This window comes from Tiliqua scincoides, chromosome 6, assembly GCF_035046505.1.
Source record: "Tiliqua scincoides isolate rTilSci1 chromosome 6, rTilSci1.hap2, whole genome shotgun sequence".
Taxonomy (NCBI): Eukaryota; Metazoa; Chordata; class Lepidosauria; order Squamata; family Scincidae; genus Tiliqua; species Tiliqua scincoides.
This window is the reverse complement of record NC_089826.1, coordinates 59,190,305-59,213,767: the sequence shown is the minus strand read 5'-3', so window position 1 is coordinate 59,213,767 and position 23,463 is coordinate 59,190,305. Positions and strand designations below refer to the sequence as shown.

The following is a 23,463-nucleotide window of genomic DNA, read 5'->3' as shown; positions in this document are numbered from 1 at the left end:
TAAACGAGTTATTTATCAAAAGGAAGCTAGGTTAGTTCAGTTCAGCCTGCTTTCTTCTTAACAAATTCATGTTAACCATTAGTCAGTCTGACACATTAGCTTTTCGGCATCTCCCATTACTTGTTCTTGTCAATATTCCCACTTGTCTTTCCACCATTTATTTTTGTTAAGAGAGGAGCAAGATGTGCATGTATTCATCAGTTAACCTTTGCATGGCAGTATATTTCTTTGTGCTGAGAAGCACATATAGGGTATTCGCTATCTACATGGTTAATGCATTATATGGTCTATGTTGCATGGGATGTGACATCTCATTTTTCAAGTTAAACTTCATATCCTATACAACAAATTTCTGTCCTTTTTTCTGAACAGAATAATTCAGGGGGCTAACATTAAAATTATTACCCATACAAGCTCAGCCAGTTTGGTCAAAGATATAAATAATTTCCAAATACTCTCTTGTCATTTATTATGATGAAAAGGGGTGGTGGAGGAAGGTAATAAACCAATTCTCTCATCTTCACCTGAATCAAATTCCCTACCTCTAAGAATAACACCATAAGCAGTTTGGGAGAGGGTTTTTTTTTGGTCTTACCTGCCTCTCCTCTGCCTCCCCTCTCTAGGTATATTATGCTAATTATGGAGTAACTATTGTTTGCAAGGTGGCTGCTCTATTAATTTGAGTACAGGTGTGCATCACTTAATGACTTAGCTGATCCCCACTGTTATGCTAATAGATTGTTAATCGAGCATTCAGCCCAATCTAGTGCCCTTGTTGTGTAAATAGACACTCCCTGCCAGAAACTAGCTGGCTACACAGGCTATGTAGCTTAGTTGTCACCTATATGAATTAATATAAAAGCAATCAGCTGGGACAACTCCTGAGTATCCCTGATGGTTCTGTGGGACCTCTCAGTGGCTTTCAATAATATTCACCATAACTCCAGATTCATTCCATATGAACCTGCCCATTCACTAAGGTCATCTAGAAAAGCCCTGCTCTTGGTTCTCATACCCTCTGGTTGGTGGTACCAGGGACAGGGCCTTCTTAGCTGCACCTAAGTGGCGGAACTCTCCCCCCCATGCAGCCCAGCTGGCCTTTGGATGGATTCTCAAACAACTCTTTTCTTATGGTGGCTTATGGTCTGGCTGAGAAATCTTAGTAGTTTTAGCTTGTGTTGTGGTTTTTGGTGAGGGGGTACAGTCTTTGGTAGAGCACATGCTTTGTGTGCAAAAGATTCCAGATTCAGTCCCTGGTATCTCTAGGTGGAACACTGAAAGATTCCTGTGGAAAACCTGTGGAAAACCACCACCAAATTATGCTTGAAGTAAACTGAGCTTATTGATCACAACTCAGGAAAACTCAACAGAACCTTCTTACTGCCTACTTTATGCCAAATGATTCTTCCTCAGTACAGTTGCTCTTTATTTCTCTGGAACAAAGAAGGATGAAATAATGGAACAGGTGAAACATCAGGTTAAACACAAGCAAATGAAAGAAGGGGCAAAGAACTTACTTGAGACTTATTTTACTTCTACAGAGACTTATTTGTTCTTCATAGTGCACATCTGCTTTAAAGGTGACTTTGAGAGCCAAGTTCTGGTGATATTGTCACATTCCTAGTAAGAGATAAACACCATCCTCTTCTCACTTAGTAAAGGCTAAGGGCAAAATACTTCTAAAGAGGGTGAAATATGCTTAATGAAAGAGAAGAACAGCACAATTAGTGGTACCTAGAGAGTTACTTGCCCTTTTAGATTTGGAAACACCACCAAAGGAGCTGAGATGATTCCAGCATTAAGAAGTGGGATTCGCTATACCTCTGCGACAGACAGAACTATTGTTTCCTTCAGTTAAGATTTCTGGCAATAAATGAGTTAAGTTTACAATGATCAGAGCATGGATTTCACCTTCTTCAAATTACTGTATGCTTAGGCATCTCCAGTTAGACTGTAATTGCCAAAGGAGTGACTTCACCTTCACTTTAAGCCCATACCATCTCAGTTCCTGCCTCTGACTGCAACCACTACCACTGACTGTCAACATTTTCATGTCACGGCACACTGGTGAAGCACTAAAATTGTCAAGGTCTATAACTGATTTTTTGATAACTGAGGACTCAATCCTATATAGTGTGCACTCACCATGGAGCATGCAGGATGCAGTGACAGCCAATTTCAGCGCCACTGCTGCCCTGGGCACCCAGAGTGCAGTACTGAGCTGTGAGAAGACACACCAACTGCCAGCAGGGGGCTCATATACCCCAATGGCCCTATTAATAAATGACCGCTTCCAAACTCCAGCAGACTATTCGCGGTATAGTGGTTGAAAATTGCTACGCTAGAACAAAACTCAATCCTGCACCTGTTTATTGAGAAGCAAGCCCTACTGAGTTCAGTGGAATTTACTCTTGATTTAGGGCACAACATGCCCTTGGGCCAGTGCAAGTCCCTTGTGCCTAGGACTGGCGCAAACATTCTGTTTGCACTGACTTGGTGGTTGGAGAGGCCGCTGCAAGGATCCGCACCAACCTCCCCGTGCTGATGCGGGCTCTGGGTTTGGTGGGCCTTTCCAGGTGGCGCAGGAGTCTGGGGGTTGGCATGGGGAGTGGGGAGGAGGCAGGGAGGAGGCATTTCAGGGTGAACATAAGAACAGCCCCACTGCATCAGGCCATAGGCCCTTCTGGTCCAACTCCTGCATCTCACAGCAGCCCACCAAATGCCCCAGGGAGCACACAAGACAGCAGGAGACCTGCATCCTGGTGCCCTCCCTTGCATCTGATGCAGCCCATTTCTAAAATCAGGAGGTTGCTACCGGTGGTGTAGCTGGAGGGACAGCAGAGCACCCAGAGCAGGTAAGCGGCCCCTCCCTTCGGAGCCGTTCCCGGCATCCAGGAGCATCTTGTGGCAAGGAGTTCCACAAGTTAACTACCGTGTTTCAATGAACCACATGAAATCCACATGCAAGTGTTTTTTAAGCTTTTATTTTGTGATGTCCACTTTTTTTTCTTTGGATGTCCTACATGTTGGGGTGCCAGGTTAGGTACACAGAAGGACCAGTCCTCCCTCAGCCTTAGGGGACTACAACTCCCAGCAGCCCTTGAGCTGTTCTGTTTCACTGTAGGCGCAGCAGTGCATCCTGGGAGATGTAGTCCAAAGAGTCTGTGGGCTGTTGGTTATGGTGACTCCGACACTTCCAGCGGAGGAGGGGCTTGCCGGTGGGCGTGGCCTGGGCGGGGAGCAGCTTCTCCAGGACAGCGAAACCCCGCCTCTGCCTGCAACTTTGGCGCCAAATTGCGAAGGGGCCGAGGAGGAGAAGCGGGAGCTGGAGTCTGTCGCGTCGGCTGCCTCTGTTCCTGCTCGCAGCAAGATGAGCGCCGCTGGGGTGCCCTCGCAGGCCGGCCAGCTGAACGGGTAGGGGAATCTCTCCACCTTATGCATTTTCCTGGGAGTAAGCCCCATTGACTACCATGGGACTTACTTCTGAGTAGACAGGCATAAGATTGGGCTCTCAGGCTTGCAATCCTATGCACACTTTCCTGGAAGTAAGCCCCACTGAAGACAATGGGACTTACTTCTGAGTAGACAAGCATAGGCTTGTGCTCTTAATCTGAATTTCTTTTCTTCCAAGGGCTGTTTGGAAACTGTGGGGTCGGAAGGGGTGGAACTGAATGGGGAGTGGCCTCCTTTGGAAACTTTGTTATGTTCCTCCTTCCCTTTTGTTTTTCCTTTCCTGTAGAAAAATAAGCCACTTCTGCCCAATGTTGCACATAAGCAACAGGGATCAAATGTGTACACCTGGTGGTGGGAAGAAATAGGTTAAATCCTCCTCCCCCAGTTTTTGTAGTGTAATAGTTTTTCAAAGCATCAGATGCCTCTTGCATTTCCACACACTTTGAATGGCTTTCTCTTGTAATGGAACGGCCCCCTGAAATGGGGGGAGAAGGAGGTCTTATCAAGGTCGTAGATATGAAACAAGGGGAGAGATCTCTCTCCCTCTTGTCTTGTATTCTCTCTCCCTCCCCAATATCTCTTTGTGTTGTGCTGTGGCACATACTCCAGGTTGGGAAGGTGACTTGTAAGCTTTAAGGTGCACTTCCAGTTACTATTTGTACTTGCAGTTGGAGTAAATATGGAGTAATGAACGGATGGAGTTCATGAGACTGGGCAGCAAAATGGCAGATGTGTTTCAATGTAAGTAAGTGTAAAGTCATGCACACTGGGGCAAAGAATCAAAACTTTACATATAGGCTAATGGGTTCTGAGCTGTCTGAGACAGATCAGGAGAAAGATCTTGGGGGTCCTTGTGGACAGCTTGATGAAAGTGTCGACCCAATGCGCGGCGGCAGTGAAGAAGGCTAATTCCATGCTTGGGATAATTAGGAAAGGTATTGAGAATAGGACAGCTATTATCATAATGCTGTTGTACAAGTTGACGGTAAGGCCGCACCTGGAGTATTGCATCCAGTTCTGGTCGTCACATCTCAAAAAGGATATAGTGTAGATGGAAAAGGTGCAAAAAAGAGCAACCAAAATGATTACTGGGCTGGGGCACTTTCCTTATGAGGACAGGCAACGTTTGGGCCTCATCAGTCTAGAAAAGAGGTGCCTGAGGGGGTACATGATTGAGAACATACAAAATGATGCAGGGGATGGACAGAGTGGATAGAGAGACGCTGTCTTTCCTCTCGCATAACGCCAGAACTAGGGGACATCCATGAACGTTGAGTGTTGGGAGAGTTAGGACAGACAGAAGAAAATATTTCTTTACCTAGTGTAATTAGTTTGTGGAACTCTTTGCCACAAGAAGTAGTTATGGCATCTTGCCTGGATGCCTTTAAGAGGGGATTGGACAAATTTCTGGAGAAGTTCATTACAGGTTACAAGTCATAGCAGGTATGTGCAAGCTCTTGGTTTTAGATGCAGGCTGCATCTGATTGCCAGATGCAGGGGAGGGCACCAGGACGCAGGTTGTGTCTGTTGTCTTGTGTGCTGCCTGGGACATTTGGTGGGCCATTATGAGATACAGGAAGCTGGACTAGATGAGCTTTTGGCCTGATCCAGTGGGGTGGTTCTTATGAGGATAGGTATTTTGAGTCTGTGTGTGTGTGTATGCATATAATACACACAGTCAGTCTCTCTCTCTCTGTGTATGTGTGTTACACACACACACAAAATACACATTCTCACTCACAGGAAGGATGTATAAATTCCACCCTTTAATTACTCCATATTTACTACAACTGCAAGTATGGTTACATATACACAGCAGGGATCAAATGTACACACCTATGGGCTAGGCAGAAATGGGCTAACTGCCATTTAAGTGTTTTGAGACAGGACACATGAGGTGTGTGAATTTGGGACAAAATGACAAAATATAACAGAAGCTGCCTGTTTGGATAGAGAGAGGGATGGTGCACAGTGATGCAGGGACAGGTTAACCAGGTAACCAGAATTTCAGGTCTTGGGAATCTGCGCAGCTCTTTCTTGATGCGTTAAATAGGGTAGCTTGGTGCAGAATGAAGAGCCAAATTACAAAATCCAAGAAGTGAATTTAATGCCTTTTCAGTGACAAGTGTCATTTAAAAATATATAATTATAAAACTAAAAATAGCTTCTTAATCTAACTTTGCTATGCTGTTCTTTCCTACAGAGGTGCAGGCATAATAAAGAATACAAAAATAATTCAACACACAAGACATTGTTGTGGCTGCAACACTGTCTGTGCATTACAGAAAAAAAATTATTCTGAGTTCAAGCAGGACTGATTATTACCTGAAACCTCCTGGAAATCCATAAAACTAAACAATATTATTTTCTTTAAAGACTTTGATTACAGTCAATATTCTGAGCAGGGGGCAGCATGCAATTTTTTTTTAATGAAAAAGGCTATTAGATAAAAAGGCCTTTAGTATTTCATCTTGATTGTGAAGTAAAAAGGGAGACAAATCTATTTACAGAGAAGGAAGAAGTTGATGCCCTTGAATAGTGAGAGAGCCTTGAATAGTTAGGTTAATATCCAAAGAGATATAGCCAAGGTGATGAATATAGTCTTTGATAGGTGGAATTTTGCCAAAATCTTAATACTGTATACCTGATTCTAAATACCTGAACTGAATTACTATTTCGTAATAGTAGTAGGAGGCACTTATTAATATTTAGCTTAGTTAGAAATATAAAATAAATAATTACTTAGTTTCTTGCATATTCTGACCTGATATGGGATATAGACTGTATAAACAAATTGTTATTTACCTATATGATCCAGTTAGACAAATGGAGCAGCGATGCTGAGTAAAACTTTAATCCAGCCTGGTTTTTGTGATGGATGAGTAACAAAGGCGCATTAGGATGTTGATAGATGTTTTCACCTAATCAATTAACCCAGTGTTTCTCAAACTGTGGGTTGGGACCCACTAAGTGGGTCGTGAGCCAATTTCAGGTGGGTCCCCATTCATTTCATTATTTTATGTTTAATATATTACACTTGATGCTACTATAGTATGTGAATGCATTTGGGGAAATGTTACAGACCTGTACTTTTAACAATCTACTATGTATATTATTTTAATAATGATAGTGAATGGGACTTACTCCTGGGTAAATGTGGGCAGGACTGCAGCCTAGGATTGTGAAAAATTTTCCTGCTTGATAATGTCACTTCTAGTCATGACATCACTTCTGGTAGATGAGAACTGCTGGAAATCATTTTTTGTGAAAAAAAAAATGGATTTGAATCCATCATGTGTCTTCCTTGAAAGGATTCTATTTTTTCTACTGAAATCTTTTATTTCAGCTGCAGCTGAATAGTTCAATTTCATACCTAAGCTCACTTGAGCTTTTAAACTGACCCTCAGTAACACATTCCTTTGTCTTGACTGGTGTCTTATCAAAATCCAGTTTGTACACCTTACATCTCTTAGTTTAGTTTATAGTAAAGACTGTTCTTCAGCTGGGTTCCCCTAGGAGTAACAAAAGTTGGAAGGAAAACTTGTTCTGTACCAGTGATCTTGTACTTAGTTTTTCTTCTTGATGTCTCCATGTGATGGCTATCCATGGGAGGCCTACTTGAAAGGAGAAAAGGTGCAGAAAAGAAAAGGAGAAAGGTGCATAAAACCATGTGTAATTTTAATAGCAAGCCCAGTGTGGAAGCCCACTTGCTACCTTTTGGATACACACATACTTATCCTAAATCAAATTCAGGGGTAAACTGGATTTTTTGTTTGCAAAAGAATTTGGACTTGCACAGTGCCTTGTGTCCATTGCAACTCATGCTTTCAAATGCTAGCAATGTTTCAGCAACCCTGTGGGGAAAAAATGGCAAAACGTTTTTAAAGCACCAAATGTTTGAATAGTGTGCAATGTGGTTGAGGAAAAAAGATAAAGCAAAGAGCAGACAGCTTGTGGAGAAGAATAAATCAGCATTCAAATCAGAGGTTTATGGGTTGAAGAGCAACAGCAAAGGGAAGCAGAATTAATCCATTCTGCAACAAGCCATTAGAAAAGACACAGTGCTGGGATGAAGAGGGACTACTCTCCCTCTACTAAATATAAGAGGAGCACTACTAGAAAGAGTGCTGCTTAGCCCAGTTAGGAAGGTTTTTACAGTTATTACAGGAGCACTGGATTTTTTGATTCAATACTGTATATCACATCTACAATACCAGAGTAAATAATGATTCACTGAACTTGCAGAGTGTTCTATTGCTAATGAACAGGGCCTGAAAGATTAACCTCTGTTGTAATCTTTTCATATATAGGTACAGTTGGTCCTATTTACCTGTGAATTTGAACATCCGCAGATGCTGAGCCCATGGCCCACATCCCAGATGTGGGTGGGAGTGGCTTCTTGTCTTGTCTAGGAGGTGTTTTGAGGTTGGGGAAGGCCCATGGAATGGGTTGTGGGCCTACCCTGGCCTCAGAAGGCCTCCTGGCTGTGACTGGAAGCCACTTCTGGTTCTTGACCACAACTTCCAGTCACATCCAAAATACACCCAGAGGTCAGATTTGTTTTGTACAATAGGAGGAGGAAAATACTGGACTACATTGCTGTTCATGATCATTTTAAAGGAACTTTCTAAGTACTCACCCCATTTTGTTAAATGCAGACTGTAGATGGCTTATTTAGGTGTACTAGGAAATGCCAGCTTGAGAGAGGTGCATTTGTATACCCTGGCTCTCCAAGTAACAGACAGCTCTGTCAGTACTTTCATGGAGGTGGAGTATATCCATTGTGGTGCTTTCATGCAAATGTAATTGTGCCAGACCAGCAATAGCCAGCTGTTTTGATCTGCTTATGTTCCAACTTCTGTACAGATCTCTGGAATCTGTATAGGCATACTTAGGACCCAATTCTATCCAACTTTTCAGCGCTGATGCAGCCATAGTGCAGCCCTGACATAAGGTAACAAATATTCCCTTACCTTGAGGAGGGAATGACTGTGGCCCCCCCCCCCCCCCCGGATGCAGCACATATCCTTGTTGGCATGGCTGCATTGGCGCTAGAAAGTTGGATAGGATTGGGCCTTTATTCTGTCAAACATATTTACTGGATTTAAGATGCTGTGGTTGCGTGAAATTATTTGAGGTTGAAAAAAAAGACAGCCAAAGGCAGGAATGTACTAGATGCAAAAATAGGTTGAATGTAAACAGACTTTGCAAGCTTTTGTGTTCTTTCAAAAATCTGAAAAACCTACATGACCATAAGTGACAATGGGACAAAATAAATGTGTGTACACCTTGAGAAGTGAAACCTCTTTCAACTCTCTTAAAAAAATTATCTGCCTCTAGATAAATAGAATATAGTGTACATGGATTGCTCTCTTTCAATTCACACATTTGTTTGAATAAGGGGCTTATTTGAAATGCTGCTATTTGAGTTCATTGTTCTACCTTTCCTATTGATGTTCGCTGTCATGCAAAGTGAAAAAATGGGCCATTTATGGGCTGTCTGTAGACTGCTCCTAGAGAGTTTCAAAGATGCAGTAGTTGACTTCTGACAGCAAAACATTGCTTATGGGTGGTATAACTGAAAACTATTCTTAACAGACACTGACACAACAAAAAATTTTCAGTAAAGGTTTCTTCGTACTCTGTTTTTATCTTTTTACCTATAACAAATGAAATTGCACCAGATGTTTACAATTAGAACAGTTGGCCTAAGAAGTATCTTTGCTCAAGCAACTTAGAGTCCTTGCACCAGCATTACTGACATTAACCTTTTGCATATTTTTCTGAAGAAGGTATTACTGAGGTTTAGATAATGGTTGGCATTGCCCTGCCAAAAGATTGCAGTTTGAGCTTTAAATGAAATATTTTTTTTTCTTTTTAGCCTTTTTGGTTTGTAAATAAGTGTTGCATGTTAGGCTTTGGATTGATTTGAAACACTGATATTCACCACCATTAAATTCTTGATTTGAATCTTATAACCTTCTCGGTCAGATGCTGCTCTCTTAGTTGTACTAATTAGACTCTGGTGCCATGCTGGAGTTTTACATCACAGTAATTGACTTATTTCCAGAGGTGTAAACACTGGGGTCAAAGAACACCTAATAGATTATTTTAAAAGAATAAAACAGTTCATGCAAATTGCAGGCATTACTATCATTTCATTTGATTTCTGTAGGTATGGTTGTGAAATGCCCTGTAAGAAACGTGATAACTACTTGGAATGGCCTGAATATTTCATGGCAGTAGCTTTCTTGTCAGCACAAAGAAGCAAGGATCCAAATTCTCAGGTAAGGATATGGCATGAGTAGGCTACATTGCGCTGCCTTGCAGAATTGTAAAGGCAATCAATCTCTGGCCATTAAGAGTAATATCATTCTTAAGCTATTCTGAGCTACACAAAGGAAACTTTGCTTTCTGTGAGGTGGAAACCTGAGTCATTTTTTTCCCTTGGAAGTTTGTTCTTATTTGGCACAAGACAGGGAATCTATGTAGTTCCTTTCTCCATAAATTTAATTGCTGTCAGTTTATAGTTAATACTGCAGGTGGGAATAACTGCAGAAAAAGTTGGGGCATTTGCATCGGAGCTAGCCATACAGTATAAGTTCTTTTTTGCATTTATTCCTATGTGTCATGCAATAGAGACAGACTGGCTAAGCTCACATGATGCACTGATAGGTAAGTATGAAATTTAGGGGTTTTGTACTTGCGTGTTTTTGTGCTGATGTCATACTTAGTGCTTACCAGGGTGGTGCCAATTTGAAGTGGGCAAGCACAACTTCTACATCAATGCTTAAATAGAAGAAAGCTAGCAAAGGCTGAATCAGGTTGTTTTCAGCATTCACATGTAGCAATCTCTTAATATATACGAGCTGTTGCTCAATTGCCTGCAGACTTTAAACGAACATCAAAGCAGGCATTTTAATCTTACTTCTTGCTGTTACCATGCAGGCAATTTTTTAAATGGATTTTTTAAAATGAAAGCTCACTTTTTAATTGATCTTAAGTTAATTTTTTTTGCTATTCAAATAGAATTAAATATATCATGGTTATTTTTGTGACCCAGTTTTCACAATAATAAGCTCACTTACAATAGTAAAGCTTGTTGTTCTGTTTCAGGTTGGTGCTTGTATTGTGAATCCAGAAAACAAGATTGTTGGAATTGGATATAATGGCATGCCCAATGGATGCAGTGATGACTTGCTACCTTGGACAAGAACAGCGGATAATAAACTTGACACAAAATACCCATATGGTAAAGTATTCTTTTCTACTATAAATGTCTCTAAATTAGATCCCTTGCTTGCTTTTGAGAATATTATACAATTTTAAAAAGTTATCCCAATAATTTTTTTTAGACTTTCCGAAGTTGAAGACAGTGTAGTCAAACTTTTGGAAATCAGTGAGACATTAACAACTTTACAGTGCCTTGTACCTACCTGACCAGAACCTACTTTGGTTTTCACCCATATTTATTGGGCTGTCAGACTAGAGTCTTTTGCAGAAATCATCCCTGTGTTCAGATTAGAGAGGGAGAAAGAGGGAACAGAAATGTGCCAGCTAGCCACAGTCTTTGTGCTGTGGCCGTGTCTGAAGTTCTTCCCAGATATAACACTTATCTGCAAAGGAAATTGTTAAATTCAAGGAGAATTGAGAGCATGGCTAGCTGGCATGCCAGGGCAAACTTAAATGCATAAAGCGAGATATTGGGTCTGGTTCAATCTTCTCAGTCAGTTAAACTGGGTGGTTTTCTGGATATACTGTACTCTCATATACCACAAAGTGTATTGAATGAATGTACAGTAGTGCCTCCTTGTCCACAGGGGTTCCAGAAGGGGCTTCTGTCCACAGAGGCTACGGATGTCTTCCCGCGGTCTTGGCAGGCCTCAGAATAGCCATTTTTGGCTGAAAAACGTCACTTTTGGTTTTCGACCGAAAATGGCCATTCTGAGTCCTGGTGAGGCTGCAGGTGGACATCCATGGCTTCTGCAGGACTCGGATTCTCTTCTGGAGGGTGGTGGGCACAGAGGGTAAACCTGTATCCACGAACACATGAAACCATTGATATGGGATCTGTGTGGAGGCCCCCTGTATATTATATTAATGGGCAAATTTCAATTTGTTCTGCCAAATATGGACTGCTGTTTCTTATATACTCTATTTTTAGTGACAAGCTTTGTCTACAGATGCAAGAAGTGGGAGGTGTTTCTGCCAGTGCAGCCCAAAACTTAGCTAATTACTTCTGGGATGAGTGATTGCAATCAATTTAAGGCACAATAAGTCTCATTGTGTTCAGTGGGGTTTACTCCTAGGAACATGTATATAAGATTGCAGTCTTAGGTTGGTAAAAACTAACATTAAAATTATTTTGGGTATTATTTGCCTTCCTATCCAACTCTAATACTGACCTATCCATTTAACAACAGTGCACCTTTCCCCCCTTGCCTGAATATGATGCAAGATTCACAGATGAAACTTAATTATAAAGCATCTGATACCATTTGTATAAAACTTTCATCATGCTTTGACTGAAATTTTCAAACAGGTAGACCAACAGGATGGTGTTTTTTTTTTGTTTGTTTTTTTGTTTAATGACCCAACAGCAGTACAAGTGGGCCCTCGTATCTGCGGATTTCATATCCACGGTTTCAGTTATCCATGAAGGCGGAGGCTCGCCTATTAACATGTTTTGAGACTTAACCCAGCGAAAATGGTCTTGCTTAACAGGGTTGCTATAAGCGCACAAGCTTATAGAGATGTTAAGGCTGCCTCTTGGAAGCCTGGACGCTTGAAATAAACTAGATCAAGGTTAAGAGGAAGCGGAAGTATAGCAATCTCATTTATTAAAAGACATAATAATCTGAAAGTTTCAGATGTCCTTAAGGCAAAATCTGGATTTTACAGCATTGGCTTTTATGGAGTGACAGCTAGTTCAAATGTATTTTTTTTTTTCCTGCAAAGGTCAGATCACGTTTTTGCTCTCAATCTGAGTTTAGACAGAGCACATTTGTAGTTTTGTAATAAAGGTTTACTTTTCGTGGTCTGATGATATATCATTTTCTCAGCAATTTGATGTAATGTACACTTTAGTAATTGCTTCATTTTCCTGGTCATATTGTTTCCCAGTACTATACTGCTCGTCTGACAACTAGTCTAACTAGAATAGGTGCTTATATACTTCCTATATTTGTCAGACTTTTGGAACATTTTTATTTTCTGTGTAGGAGCTGACATTGAGCGGATCTGCTTCCCAAGTATTACAAGATTGCAGATTAAGATTATATTAACCATATATTTTAGGAAAAAACCATTTATATTGCTATTTGCAGTGCAGGTTGGCTCTGCAAAATAAAAGTAGACTGTATCAATATTTTAATTACTGTACATTGGTGTATGTACCACATGTAAAAGTTATTTAGAAGTGAGCGACTGCAATTAATTGTTTCAGTTTGTTAATTGTTTCAGTTACATTGTGACTATAAGCTGCAAAGACTCTCAAAAGTAGAATGTAATAGTATGTAATAGTATGAAATTTTGCTGTTCAAAGAAGGAAAGTAAATACTCCACTAGGCACGCCCAAACCTTTAGGAGCACTAAAGTAGGCCTTTGGATCATGGGCAGAGTCAAGAAGTATATTGGGGCACACAATGTACAGGTCATCTCAAAAAAATATATACACACTTTATAGTGTCAAATTTATTATGCTATAATTCACACATATGTTGCGTATGGGGTACGTGGAAGCAGTTGCTTGACCCAGTTAATTATTTAGTTAATGAATTAGATCAGGGCTTTTCAAACTGGGACGTCACGATGCCCCAGCCTGTAGGCCCTGGCCTCTGCCCCCTTAAGGGGGTGGGGGCAGCCTGGAGGCAGGGAGGAGGAAGCCGAGGCAGGGCGCGATCGCTTCACTTTCACTGCTGCCGAAAGCTGCGCTGGGCTCCCTGCACACCCAGGAGGCTACAGGAGGCTTGGGTAAGTGCACCCAAACCCCTGCAGCCCCCTGAGTGACACAATCCATGGTGCAATCCGCTGCCTCCCCCTGCCCCTGCAAGCACTTACAGTAGCTCACACCCTCCACGAGAATTTGAAAATCACTGAATTAGACAAATGTTTCTCAGAGTGTATTCCTAGGAACCCTGGTGTCTTGGGGAGATCAGAAAGTTTGAGAACTGCTGAATTAACTCAAATTGCTCAAAATGTTCCCCATTGGTATCTGGACATTGCTGACATTGTTGACTAAGGAATCTGCAGGCATCCACCAACTTGTGTGCTGGGATGGTTCCACACATCTCTTCAATTGCTTCCTTTAGATCTCCCTGGGAGTTGGAAAACAGCAGTAAGAGCTTGCAGGGGAGTGTAGGGAGGTAGTGGGGGTGAGGGGAAGGCAGCCTTGGAAGGATTGCATTGCTCAGGGGGCTGCAGAGATTGGCATGCACTCGCCGGTTCCTGCAGCAGCCTTCCTGGGGTGCGGGGAGCCCTGCGTGAGCATCTGCAGGGCTCGTTAGCCTGCTAAAAGTGAAAGTGGAGCGATAGCGCTTTTAGAAGCCTGGTGAGCCCTGCAGATGTTCATGCAGGGCTTCCCGCGCCCCAGGAAGGCTGCTGCAGGTACTACTGGTGAGTGTATCCCAGTCCCTGCAGCCCATTTGCAACGCGATCCTGAGGATCTCAGGCTTCCTCCCCCACCTGTCCCCACCCCTTAAGGGGGCAGAGGCCAGGGCCTTCAGGCTGGGGCCTCGTGACGCCCCAGTTTGAATACCATTGCCTTAAATGTTAGTGTTGCAGGTTTTCTACAATGAAGTACTTGCACTTTTGTGCCACCCTGTTAAACATTTTACATAATTTATATGAAATGCGGGGGGGGGGGGGAGAGAAAGTTTTCTCCCCTCTTGTGAATTTACTCTGTTTTCCCCCACTGGAGCATAGTACAGGTGAGCATAGCTTTGCAACGCTCCGACCAGCGACGGGTCGCATATGCACCGCCACTGCTGGTTCCTGCACATACACACCCAAGCCTCCAAAGCCAAGGGGAGCTCTACTCCCCTTGCGTCCAAAGGCTTTTCTGAACCTCGCAAAAGCAGCATATGTCTGCTCACTATCTCTGCGAGACTCAGAATGCCCCAAATCATGTGAGAGAGACGACTTTCAGTTTCCCAAGGAAACGAGAAGTCGCTTCTCTCGTGCGATTTAGGCATTCTGAGCCTCACGGAGGTAGCGCATGAGGCTCAAAAACTTCCAGAGGTGAGGGAAGCGTAGCTTCCGCTCGTCTTAGGAGGCTTCATGTAGCATCAAGCCTTGCTGACCGGGTGCTGGTTCACATCCCTGTTGCTAAGCGATGCATGACTGTATGCTTTTCTTTGGGGTTTAAAGATGAACAATTTTGAGCTGGAGTTGTTCCAAGCTGACCTTGTAGCAATCAAAAGGCTATATCAGTGGGCATTAGTAATGAGGATACCAGAAATATAAGATTGTTAAACTGCATTCTTAGAATTAATAACTTTTTTCCTCAAGCTTTGTTGCCAAGCTGGCGTATTCATTTCATCAGGTTTCTGTTTAACACTAACAACTTAATTTTATGGATGTTTACTCAGAAGTAAAGTTCCATTGTACTTGGTGGGGTGTATTCTCAAGTCAACGTGCACAAAATTACAGTCTAATTTGCTTGGAACAAAAGGAATGCCACATTATTTCGTCACACTGTTACGTGACAATCCCCCCCTTTTTTCCCTTCCAAGTTGTGATTTTGTATATATCATACAGGCCAAACAAACAAGCCCAATTCCAAAAACCTGGTAAAGGTCACTAGTTGTGATTGCATCCCCTCCTCCAGTCTAGGAATGTCTCCTGATTATGCAAAACAAGCCTGCACCTTCAGAGGAAAAGGTCTATTGTTCTTTTGTTGTACTCTTAAGCACCTTATGCAGATTGCCTCCCTCCCCCAGAGTTAGGCTTTGCTGATAGCTGATTTCTGGACCCTTCCACCTTTCTTTCACCTGGGTGTATACTGAGCATGTGCACAGCTCTGGGATACTTCTGGTCAGTTTAGATCAACTTCCAGGTGAAAGACAACTCTTATAAGAGAGAACTCAGAGCACATGTCTCTCTCTCTGATTGCCCTCCTGCGGGAGTGGTCCTACACGGGACTCTTCCTCCAACTGCCCCCCCTCCCCGGACAGGTAAATATATCTTGCGTCTAAACTCCCTACCTTCTTCCCTATCTATTCTTCCTCATCTTTAGTCAGCAACTGGGTTTAGCAGATTAAGGAACCCCTGAAATACTTCCCTACACCCTATCCATTTCTGATTCCTTTTCGGATGCACCCAAATACATAGCACCCAAATACATTATGTCAGAATGCCAGATGCAGGGGAGGGCACCAGGATGAGGTCTCTTGTTATCTGGTGTGCTCCCTGGGGTATTTGGTGGGCCGCTGTGAGATACAGGAAGCTGGACTAGATGGGCCTATGGCTTGATCCAGTGGGGCTGTTCTTATGTTCTTATATGTTCTTATAGCACATGCAGCCACCACTAGCTAGATACACTATACACAAGTACTAGAAATCTATACTTATCAATTCTCCATGTGTATTATGTTTACCTTTGTGTGTTTTTGCAATAAAAATATAATCCTTTGATTGAAAATTACCTTTCTCCCAGTCTCCTCATTAAGCTAGTCAAGGGATCTCTTTGCTCTACGCTGTCTTGTTATCCAGCCTATGGTCTCAAAAAGTTTCCAAAAGGCTAATATATTAATTCCCCTAAACAAAGCAGCCTTTTTGGTAACAACACTTCTGCCAACAGGATCTTGGTTAGCGGTAATTGTACAAGATCTTACTACACGTGGTCATCATTTGCTAGCATTAGCAACATCATGTATTTTAAATGGTTATAAATATAGAGTAGCATACAGAATGAGTCTTGCTCCAGGGCAAGCTACTTTGGATACTACCATATATTTTTAAACAGACAGTAATCTTGGAAATCTACCACACAACTCTTTGCATGTCTATTCAGAAGTAAGTCTCATTGAATTCAGTGGGCCTTACACTCAGGTAAGTTTATGGGGTTGCACACCTAAAGACCTGGTGTCTGCGTGTATATACCTGTAAGGTACTCTTGAGTTGTTTTCTGACACTGTGTAAATTACAGTATTTCGCTTTCATTTTTTCTTACAGAAATTAGATGATGGGTGAACTCTCACAAAGTGTGATCAAATTAGAAAATTTGATCTTGTTCATTGCTTTTTAACTTATACCTGCAGCCTCCTTAGGCTGGCATCTATATGGTTAGAGGTAATAAAGAAGTAAAGCTGAACAATTCTCTTACTTGGAGGTAAAGTTTTACCTCCTAATTCCCACTGCTCTCAAGAACACAGAGTGCACTTTCATAATCAATAGAATGTTCCTATCCATGCATGTAAACACATAAATGAGCTTCTTTATATTGGCAATTAGATGCTCTCTGGGAGCAGTGATGCTATGTAATATTGCCACACTTAGGGTGGCTGAAACTACTTGGCCTTCAGCCTATGGCTTGGTTTCCTTCTGTAGGTGTTCATGAATGGCCATGTTAATGTGCTTAATGATTTCATTACTCATTGCAAGCATGGCCAGACCGCTTGACCTTCATTGATCTTGGTATTCTGGATTATTTCTCCTCCTCTCTCCCCTCCAAGTTTCTCCCTTGTGTGACAAATTGTGCTGGCTGTTTGCCTCTGGAAGGACGCAGGCATTTGCAGCTTTATACTTTGTTAAGTTTTAGATTGATGACTCACTTTAATGAACGTTCATATGAATATTTGTTGGGTTCTTTTTATCCTTAATCAGTGTGTCATGCTGAACTGAACGCCATAATGAACAAGAACTCTGCTGATGTGAAAGGCTGCAGCATGTATGTTGCCTTGTTTCCATGTAATGAATGTGCAAAGCTCATCATCCAGGCAGGTAAGGGAAGTGCTGCCAGCTTGATTTGTCAATACTGCTGCCCTGCCTATTCATAGATATCTCATCACCGATATATTTGGTTTTCAAATTGTGGCTGTTTAGATCTAAATTAATTGCACTATCAACCTTTAAGGCACTCCTTGTGTTTTCTATACTTGAGTGGTGCCAGGTTTTCCAGTGCTAATTGCATCCTCTGTGATTCTTAGCTTGTTTTTAATTTAAGTTTGCAGCTTCCTCAACCAAGAGCTGCCAGGGAACTGTGCAGGCATTGCATATAATTACTGTCAATTTACAGTTCTCTGACACATTTTGAACACATTTGAAGGGGAACAGAGGGGTGGGGAAGAGAGGATAAACTTTATATGCGACACCAGTTCTGCTGGGAAATATACAGAACATTTTATTTGAGCATCAGACATGATAGGCTCTTGAAGATTTTTTTATCTCTGACATTTATTACCATAAGACATGATCTTATAATTGTCTTTCATTACAATAGTTATAGATTTTCATCACTGTAGCAGGTATGCTGGTCTGATTTTGGAAAGCTTCCTTCAGATTTTTAGACTTCAGTAAAATTCCCATCATGTCAGATAGGGTACTGGGGAGAGAGAAGACTTGTACATTGCATGGACCCCTGATGTCAGAGGGTGTGTGTACATTCTCATTTCCTACACACCCCTGTCAATGAGGGTCTGGCCACCCCATCACGGTTGATGGGGAGACCTGTCCCCAAATGCTGCACTTTACTTTGTCCCATGGATGTGAAAAGTGCCATTTAGTTATCTGGGAATAAGTAAAGTGGTGCACCTTTGGGAGGGGGTCTAAGCCTATTTCTACTGACTCTAGCTCTTAGGAGTCAAGCCTTATCCTACCTGCATTCTGAATTCTGTTCTGAAGTCATGCTAAAATATGATACAGTGGAAGCGAATTTGGGAATTGACTTTTTCTATAGATGCATACTTTTCAGTTGAAAATCTTGAACTCCCTAACATCCTCTGTCACAAATGGAAAAGCTTTCATTAAGATATAAATAAGATTATTCTGACGAACCTGAATTTTTTTTCTAAAATTTTGGAGAAAGGGAAGACTTACTATAATCAATTCCTCCTAGACTTGTAAAAGTTGAGTTCATTATCAGGATTAAAATGAGGGGGGGGGAGGAAGTGATACACCTAATATGCATTACATAAAAGAACAAGTTACAACTATTAATGGTATCCAAATGAGATTCTTTGACTCATGGCTATGACAGAATTACTTAACTCATGGTAAAAGGTGATTATTAAATAAAAGCACCCAAATATGCTGTGAATATAAAATAAGAATCGCTATAAATGAAAAAGTGTAAGAGATATAAACAGTAGTACCACCTAATAATTGCCTTTTCAATATTTTAAAAAACATATAATTTTGTAGCAGGTATGCATTTTACGAGCAATGAAGTCTCTGAAATGTTCAAGGGCAGTGTACCTATTTCTTGATGGAAGAACCCACCATGTAGTAATATGGCAAGTTTTCCAAAATAATAGATTGCATTTTGTTGTGTGCTTTTGTTTTATAAATAGCAGTGAAATAGTTAAACTTTTAAAGCAATTGCCATTTAGCATTCTCTTTCACAAATATCATACAGACTCGCTGTCAGTTATCATTCTTGGATTTTTCTTTATGATTCTTCCTTGCATGGTTACAATATGATCTTGTTAATCTGACATGTTGATGGAGTGGGATATGAATAGGTTTGAGTTGGCACACTTACAGTTAATGGTTGCAGTAAATGTAGGGGAAGAAGCAGCGGAGGCAAAAGTGGAGATGGTGAAAGATCTGAGAGTTTTGAAATGGCCTGGAATCTGTTTTAAGTAATTACATGGGACTCTCCCACTGTGTTTTTAAGGATGAATTCACGATATGTACACGTTCCTCAAAGAGGAGATGTCTCCTGTCTTTCAATGTAGAGCATCGTGCACACTGATGGACAGTAATAGCTTCACATTCTGCAAACAGAAATGCTAGCAAAATAGCAGACAATCAGGTGGCAACAATTTCACAGTTGCAAGTCATTGTTGAGTGTGTGATGCTCCATTCACTCTAGAATTCTTTATACATCCAACAATGCTTGATCTCCTAGGGATTCACATAGAAGAATGCAACCATTTGTTTGTATAGCACCCATTCACACATGTTGGACTTAAAAACCTGATGCTATATCTCCCCACTTTTAAAGGATCTTGGTATACAGATACAATTGTTGGTCTTGTTACCAATCCTGTCCTCTTCCAAATTAATCAGCTTTTCCCTTTAGCAATATTATCTGTATGGCAGGGTACTTACTTTCTGAATCTGTTGTGCTAGTTCTAGTAGCTTTTGTGATGCTGAGTGACAGTATTTTAGTTTGAAATGTGTGGTCTCGGCACATCATAATTCTTTACCTAGCAAATCTTTACCTTTACCTATATATATAAAACATCGCTAACGTGTAAATAACAAATCTAAGTGCTGAGCGTATAGATCTAATGACCCAATTCTAATGGGCCTTTACGCTGGCAGAACATGTCTCGCCAGTGTACACTGCTTAATGGCCGCCACATATTTGACTAGGCTAGTATGCGGGGTCTGGCTGCCACCACAAGTGCAAAGCCTGCCAGTGCTGCTAAGCCAGCACAGGTGGTTGGGGAGAGGTGAAGAGGGGGTTGAACTGGGTGGGGTGAGCAGAATGGGATTGCGATTAGGGCGAATTGGTCCTGGGAGGGGTGCAGGTTTGCAGAAGTGGTGCATGCCAAATCCTGACTGCCTTCCTGGACCTGATCTTCCTTCCTGGGTCAATGCATGCTAGTGCAGGTATGAGTTAACCCATTGCAGCTGTTGGATTACCCAGGGGCAAGGAAACTAATGTTCCCTGACCCCAAGGAGGCCTGCTGTGACCAAATAATCCCCTGTGAGATATAGCAGAATCTGTACCAGCACCACTGCATCACCATGTGGGGATTTAGTTAGGATTGGGCTGTTAGTCTTTCAATGAGTGTACCTAAACACCTCTGCTTGCAATTCTGATTGCTGTTCTAGGTATAAAAGAAGTTATTTTTATGTCTGACAAATATCATGATACTCCTGAGATGACAGCTGCACGGCGCTTGTTTGATTTAGCTGGAATTGTATACAGGTAAGATAATCTCCCCTTCTTTTGTAGGCCTCTGTGATTTCTGTATATGATATTGTGGAGAATATATATAGGTAGAGATAGTTCACTGACATATTTCTGTATTGACTGATGTGATAGTTTGTAGAACATCAAACTCCTGGTCTTGTACCTCTTTCCTTACTAGTAAGTGCCATTATGGTTTCAACAGGGCTTGCTTCCATTTTAGTCTGTACAGGATGTGTAGCTAGAGGTGTTCTTGTTAAAAACACAAAACACCACATTTTGGTGTGTTAAGATATTTCCCAGAAATTAAAATAGATTACCTTTCCAGTTAGAAATATTGCGACTGTATCTGCTGGCACTATACCACCTACCTAGTACACTTTTAAAGTGTTTAAAATTAACAAAAGTTAGAACTTGGAATAAACGCATTACACCGTTTTCTGCCTTTGCCAATAATGAAATATGTGAAAAAACCATTTTTTCCCTGAGAAACCCTGCCTGTGTCCCATTATGATTAAGGGGTGGGGGTGGCAATGATGCCATCGGAACATGGGGCTCCCAGTACCCCCCCCCGGCTACTGCAGACAGGAATAAATATAGAAAAAAACCCTGTGACCCTGGCAGTGATGCAATCGTTTTGATCATGTTGTTGCTATCCTCCCAGCCCCGCCAACCCATAAGTACCTTGGTTCTGAAACTCCCTGTGAGTTTGTGAACCACTGTACTATATCCATGGCTTAATAATTCTATCTGTAAGATTTCAGAATGTTTTATAATATTAGAACCTTCTTAAATTTTGCAAATATAAAATTCCTGACAGTGAAAATTTTTGACAGCTAGTTGCTGGTTTTAAGCCATAAGCAGTTATGGAGTGTTTAAAATGTGTTTAAAATATCTAACACTGAAGAATGTTAGATATTTCACATTTACTTTGTAAAGTGGAGACATAATTCATTCTGTTGTACTTGAATTTTTCCCCCCAGAATTTGGGTGTCCCCAGCCTTTTCAACTCTAGGCAGGATGAATTTTGCCTCCCAAGCTTATCCTTCCTTGTGTTGGCTGTTTCTGCCTTTTGTATTGATTTGTGAGGATATGGCTATGCTCGATGAATCTCTAGAACTGAATTGTCGAGCTTAATGAGACACTAAATCCACACTATTTGCATAATCCTCTGTTTACTAGTAGATTGTAAAATATATACACAGTCCCCAAATACCTTTCTTGCTAATTGCTGCAGCAGATGCTCTAATAATGTAAAAGGATGAGCTTTGTTAGTGATATTAATTTTATCATTCTAAAGTCATAACTTTAAAATTATTCCATCTTTGCGGGTTTATGTTTTCTCTGCCTTGCATAATATTATTTCCCTCTTTGCTCTAAAACTACTGAAGCAAACTTTGGAAGTTCTATAAAAAATTGGCATGGGGGAAAATACCAAATTTTACAGAAAAACCAGTTACATGATGCCACTTCCTGCAGCTAAGTTGTTAGAAATCCTTTGACTCCTGGCTAATTTATGAACTCGAATAGCTGAAGAACACACAGACTAAGCAACCCCATGTGTCTTTTTGTCTTAGTCTTTCTTGTCCAGGTTTCTCTCAGTATGGTGCACTATAATTGGCTCCTATAGAGATAAAACAGAGTGAATCCAATGATTTTTTTCCTTCTTAAAATTTAGTTGGGAACCAAAGCAAACAAAATGTTTAACTACTTCACTAGCTAATATCCATCTCTTTCTTTTTTTGTTATTTTTAGGAAATTCAAACCAAAGTGCAGTAAGATAGTCATTGATTTTGATTCAATTAACAGCAGACCAAGTCAAAAGCTTCTGTGAGTTATATCTAATTAAATCTCTAGAAGATTGTGATTATCCTTTCCTTAGAAGCTGCTAATGCCTTTCATCTTGAAGTTAGGCATAACTTTTTAATAGCCACTACAGTTTAAGTTGACATTCTAAAGAGTGTTTGGGGCCTAGGGAATGTTTGTCTTTCTTGCCACAAACTTTCTGTACTTCTGTAAACATTCAGTAAATGAAACCTATGGGTGTGGCCTAGACCTGTAAGCATACAATTAGCTATCATTTTGGTCATTCAATATATGATCAGATTGAAAGGAATCAAAAGCAACCAATGAATATTGACTTGCACCAGGAAAACTTATGAACAACTTCATGGACACGTACCTGTAAGATGTCTCTACTGGCCTAGCATGTCTCATAAAGCACAAACTATACTGGAACTATTGCCTTTCAAAAAATTATGGCTAGACATCTGTATAGCCAAAATATTACTACATTGTAAGGTATCTATATTGGTATTTTACAACTTATTCCTTTGTTTCTGCATGGTGTTCAATTAAAGTTGAAAAATGTTTTTTTTCTTAGATTTTGTTTTTAGAGTAGCTTTAATTTCTCATTCCCAGTATAGTTTCCATTTAATAGTGAATAAGTGAATAAATCATTAGGCTGCCACCTATGAGACCTTGTTTGGAGCTGATTTTTAATGTCTAAAAGGATATTCATTTATTGGTCTAAATCTCTACTAGACAATCCAGCATATTACAATCTGGAACCAACCTCTATGGTAACTTAATTATTTTTCCTCAAAAGGGAATGAATCCACCCTGAGGTTGTACATGCCCAAAGTCATAATTATGGTTTTAGCTTGCTTTTAGTTATAAACTGACTCTGTGCCATAATTTTCAGAAACTGGCTAAAACTACCAAAAGCTTTGTCTTCTCTTCAATTTGATGTTTGTTTGGGAAAAGAATGAATATGCTTAGTTATTCATACTTAGAAAAAGCTTCTGATCCCAAAGGTCATTTTTTTAAATATTGTGATGTCTTGGTGGGTTTTGTATTTTCTTTGTAAAATAATTATGTATATTAAGACATTGTGTAATTTGGCTTGCTACCAGTATTAAAGTTTT

At 40.9% G+C, this 23,463-nt stretch overlaps 1 protein-coding gene across 1 annotated transcript; it reads left to right on the top strand.

Annotated features, from left to right (window-relative positions):
• The first annotated feature begins 3,315 nt into the window (after positions 1-3,315).
• On the top strand, positions 3,316-23,378 carry DCTD (dCMP deaminase). The gene is made up of 6 exons (XM_066632550.1): positions 3,316-3,414; positions 9,629-9,740; positions 10,570-10,705; positions 17,278-17,394; positions 20,458-20,554; positions 22,292-23,378. Exons 1-6 carry the CDS (start codon positions 3,371-3,373, stop codon positions 22,368-22,370), a joined length of 585 nt encoding a protein of 194 aa, XP_066488647.1. The 5' UTR covers positions 3,316-3,370; the 3' UTR covers positions 22,371-23,378.
• Positions 23,379-23,463: the final 85 nt, after the last annotated feature.

Coding starts and splice junctions, on each gene's coding strand:
- DCTD (XM_066632550.1), top strand. CDS start 3,371: ATGAGCGCCGCTGGGGTGCCCTCGCAGGCCGGCCAGCTGAACGG. Junction 3,415..9,628: donor CAGGCCGGCCAGCTGAACGG/GTAGGGGAATCT, acceptor TGATTTCTGTAG/GTATGGTTGTGAAATGCCCT. Junction 10,706..17,277: donor TGACACAAAATACCCATATG/GTAAAGTATTCT, acceptor ATCCTTAATCAG/TGTGTCATGCTGAACTGAAC.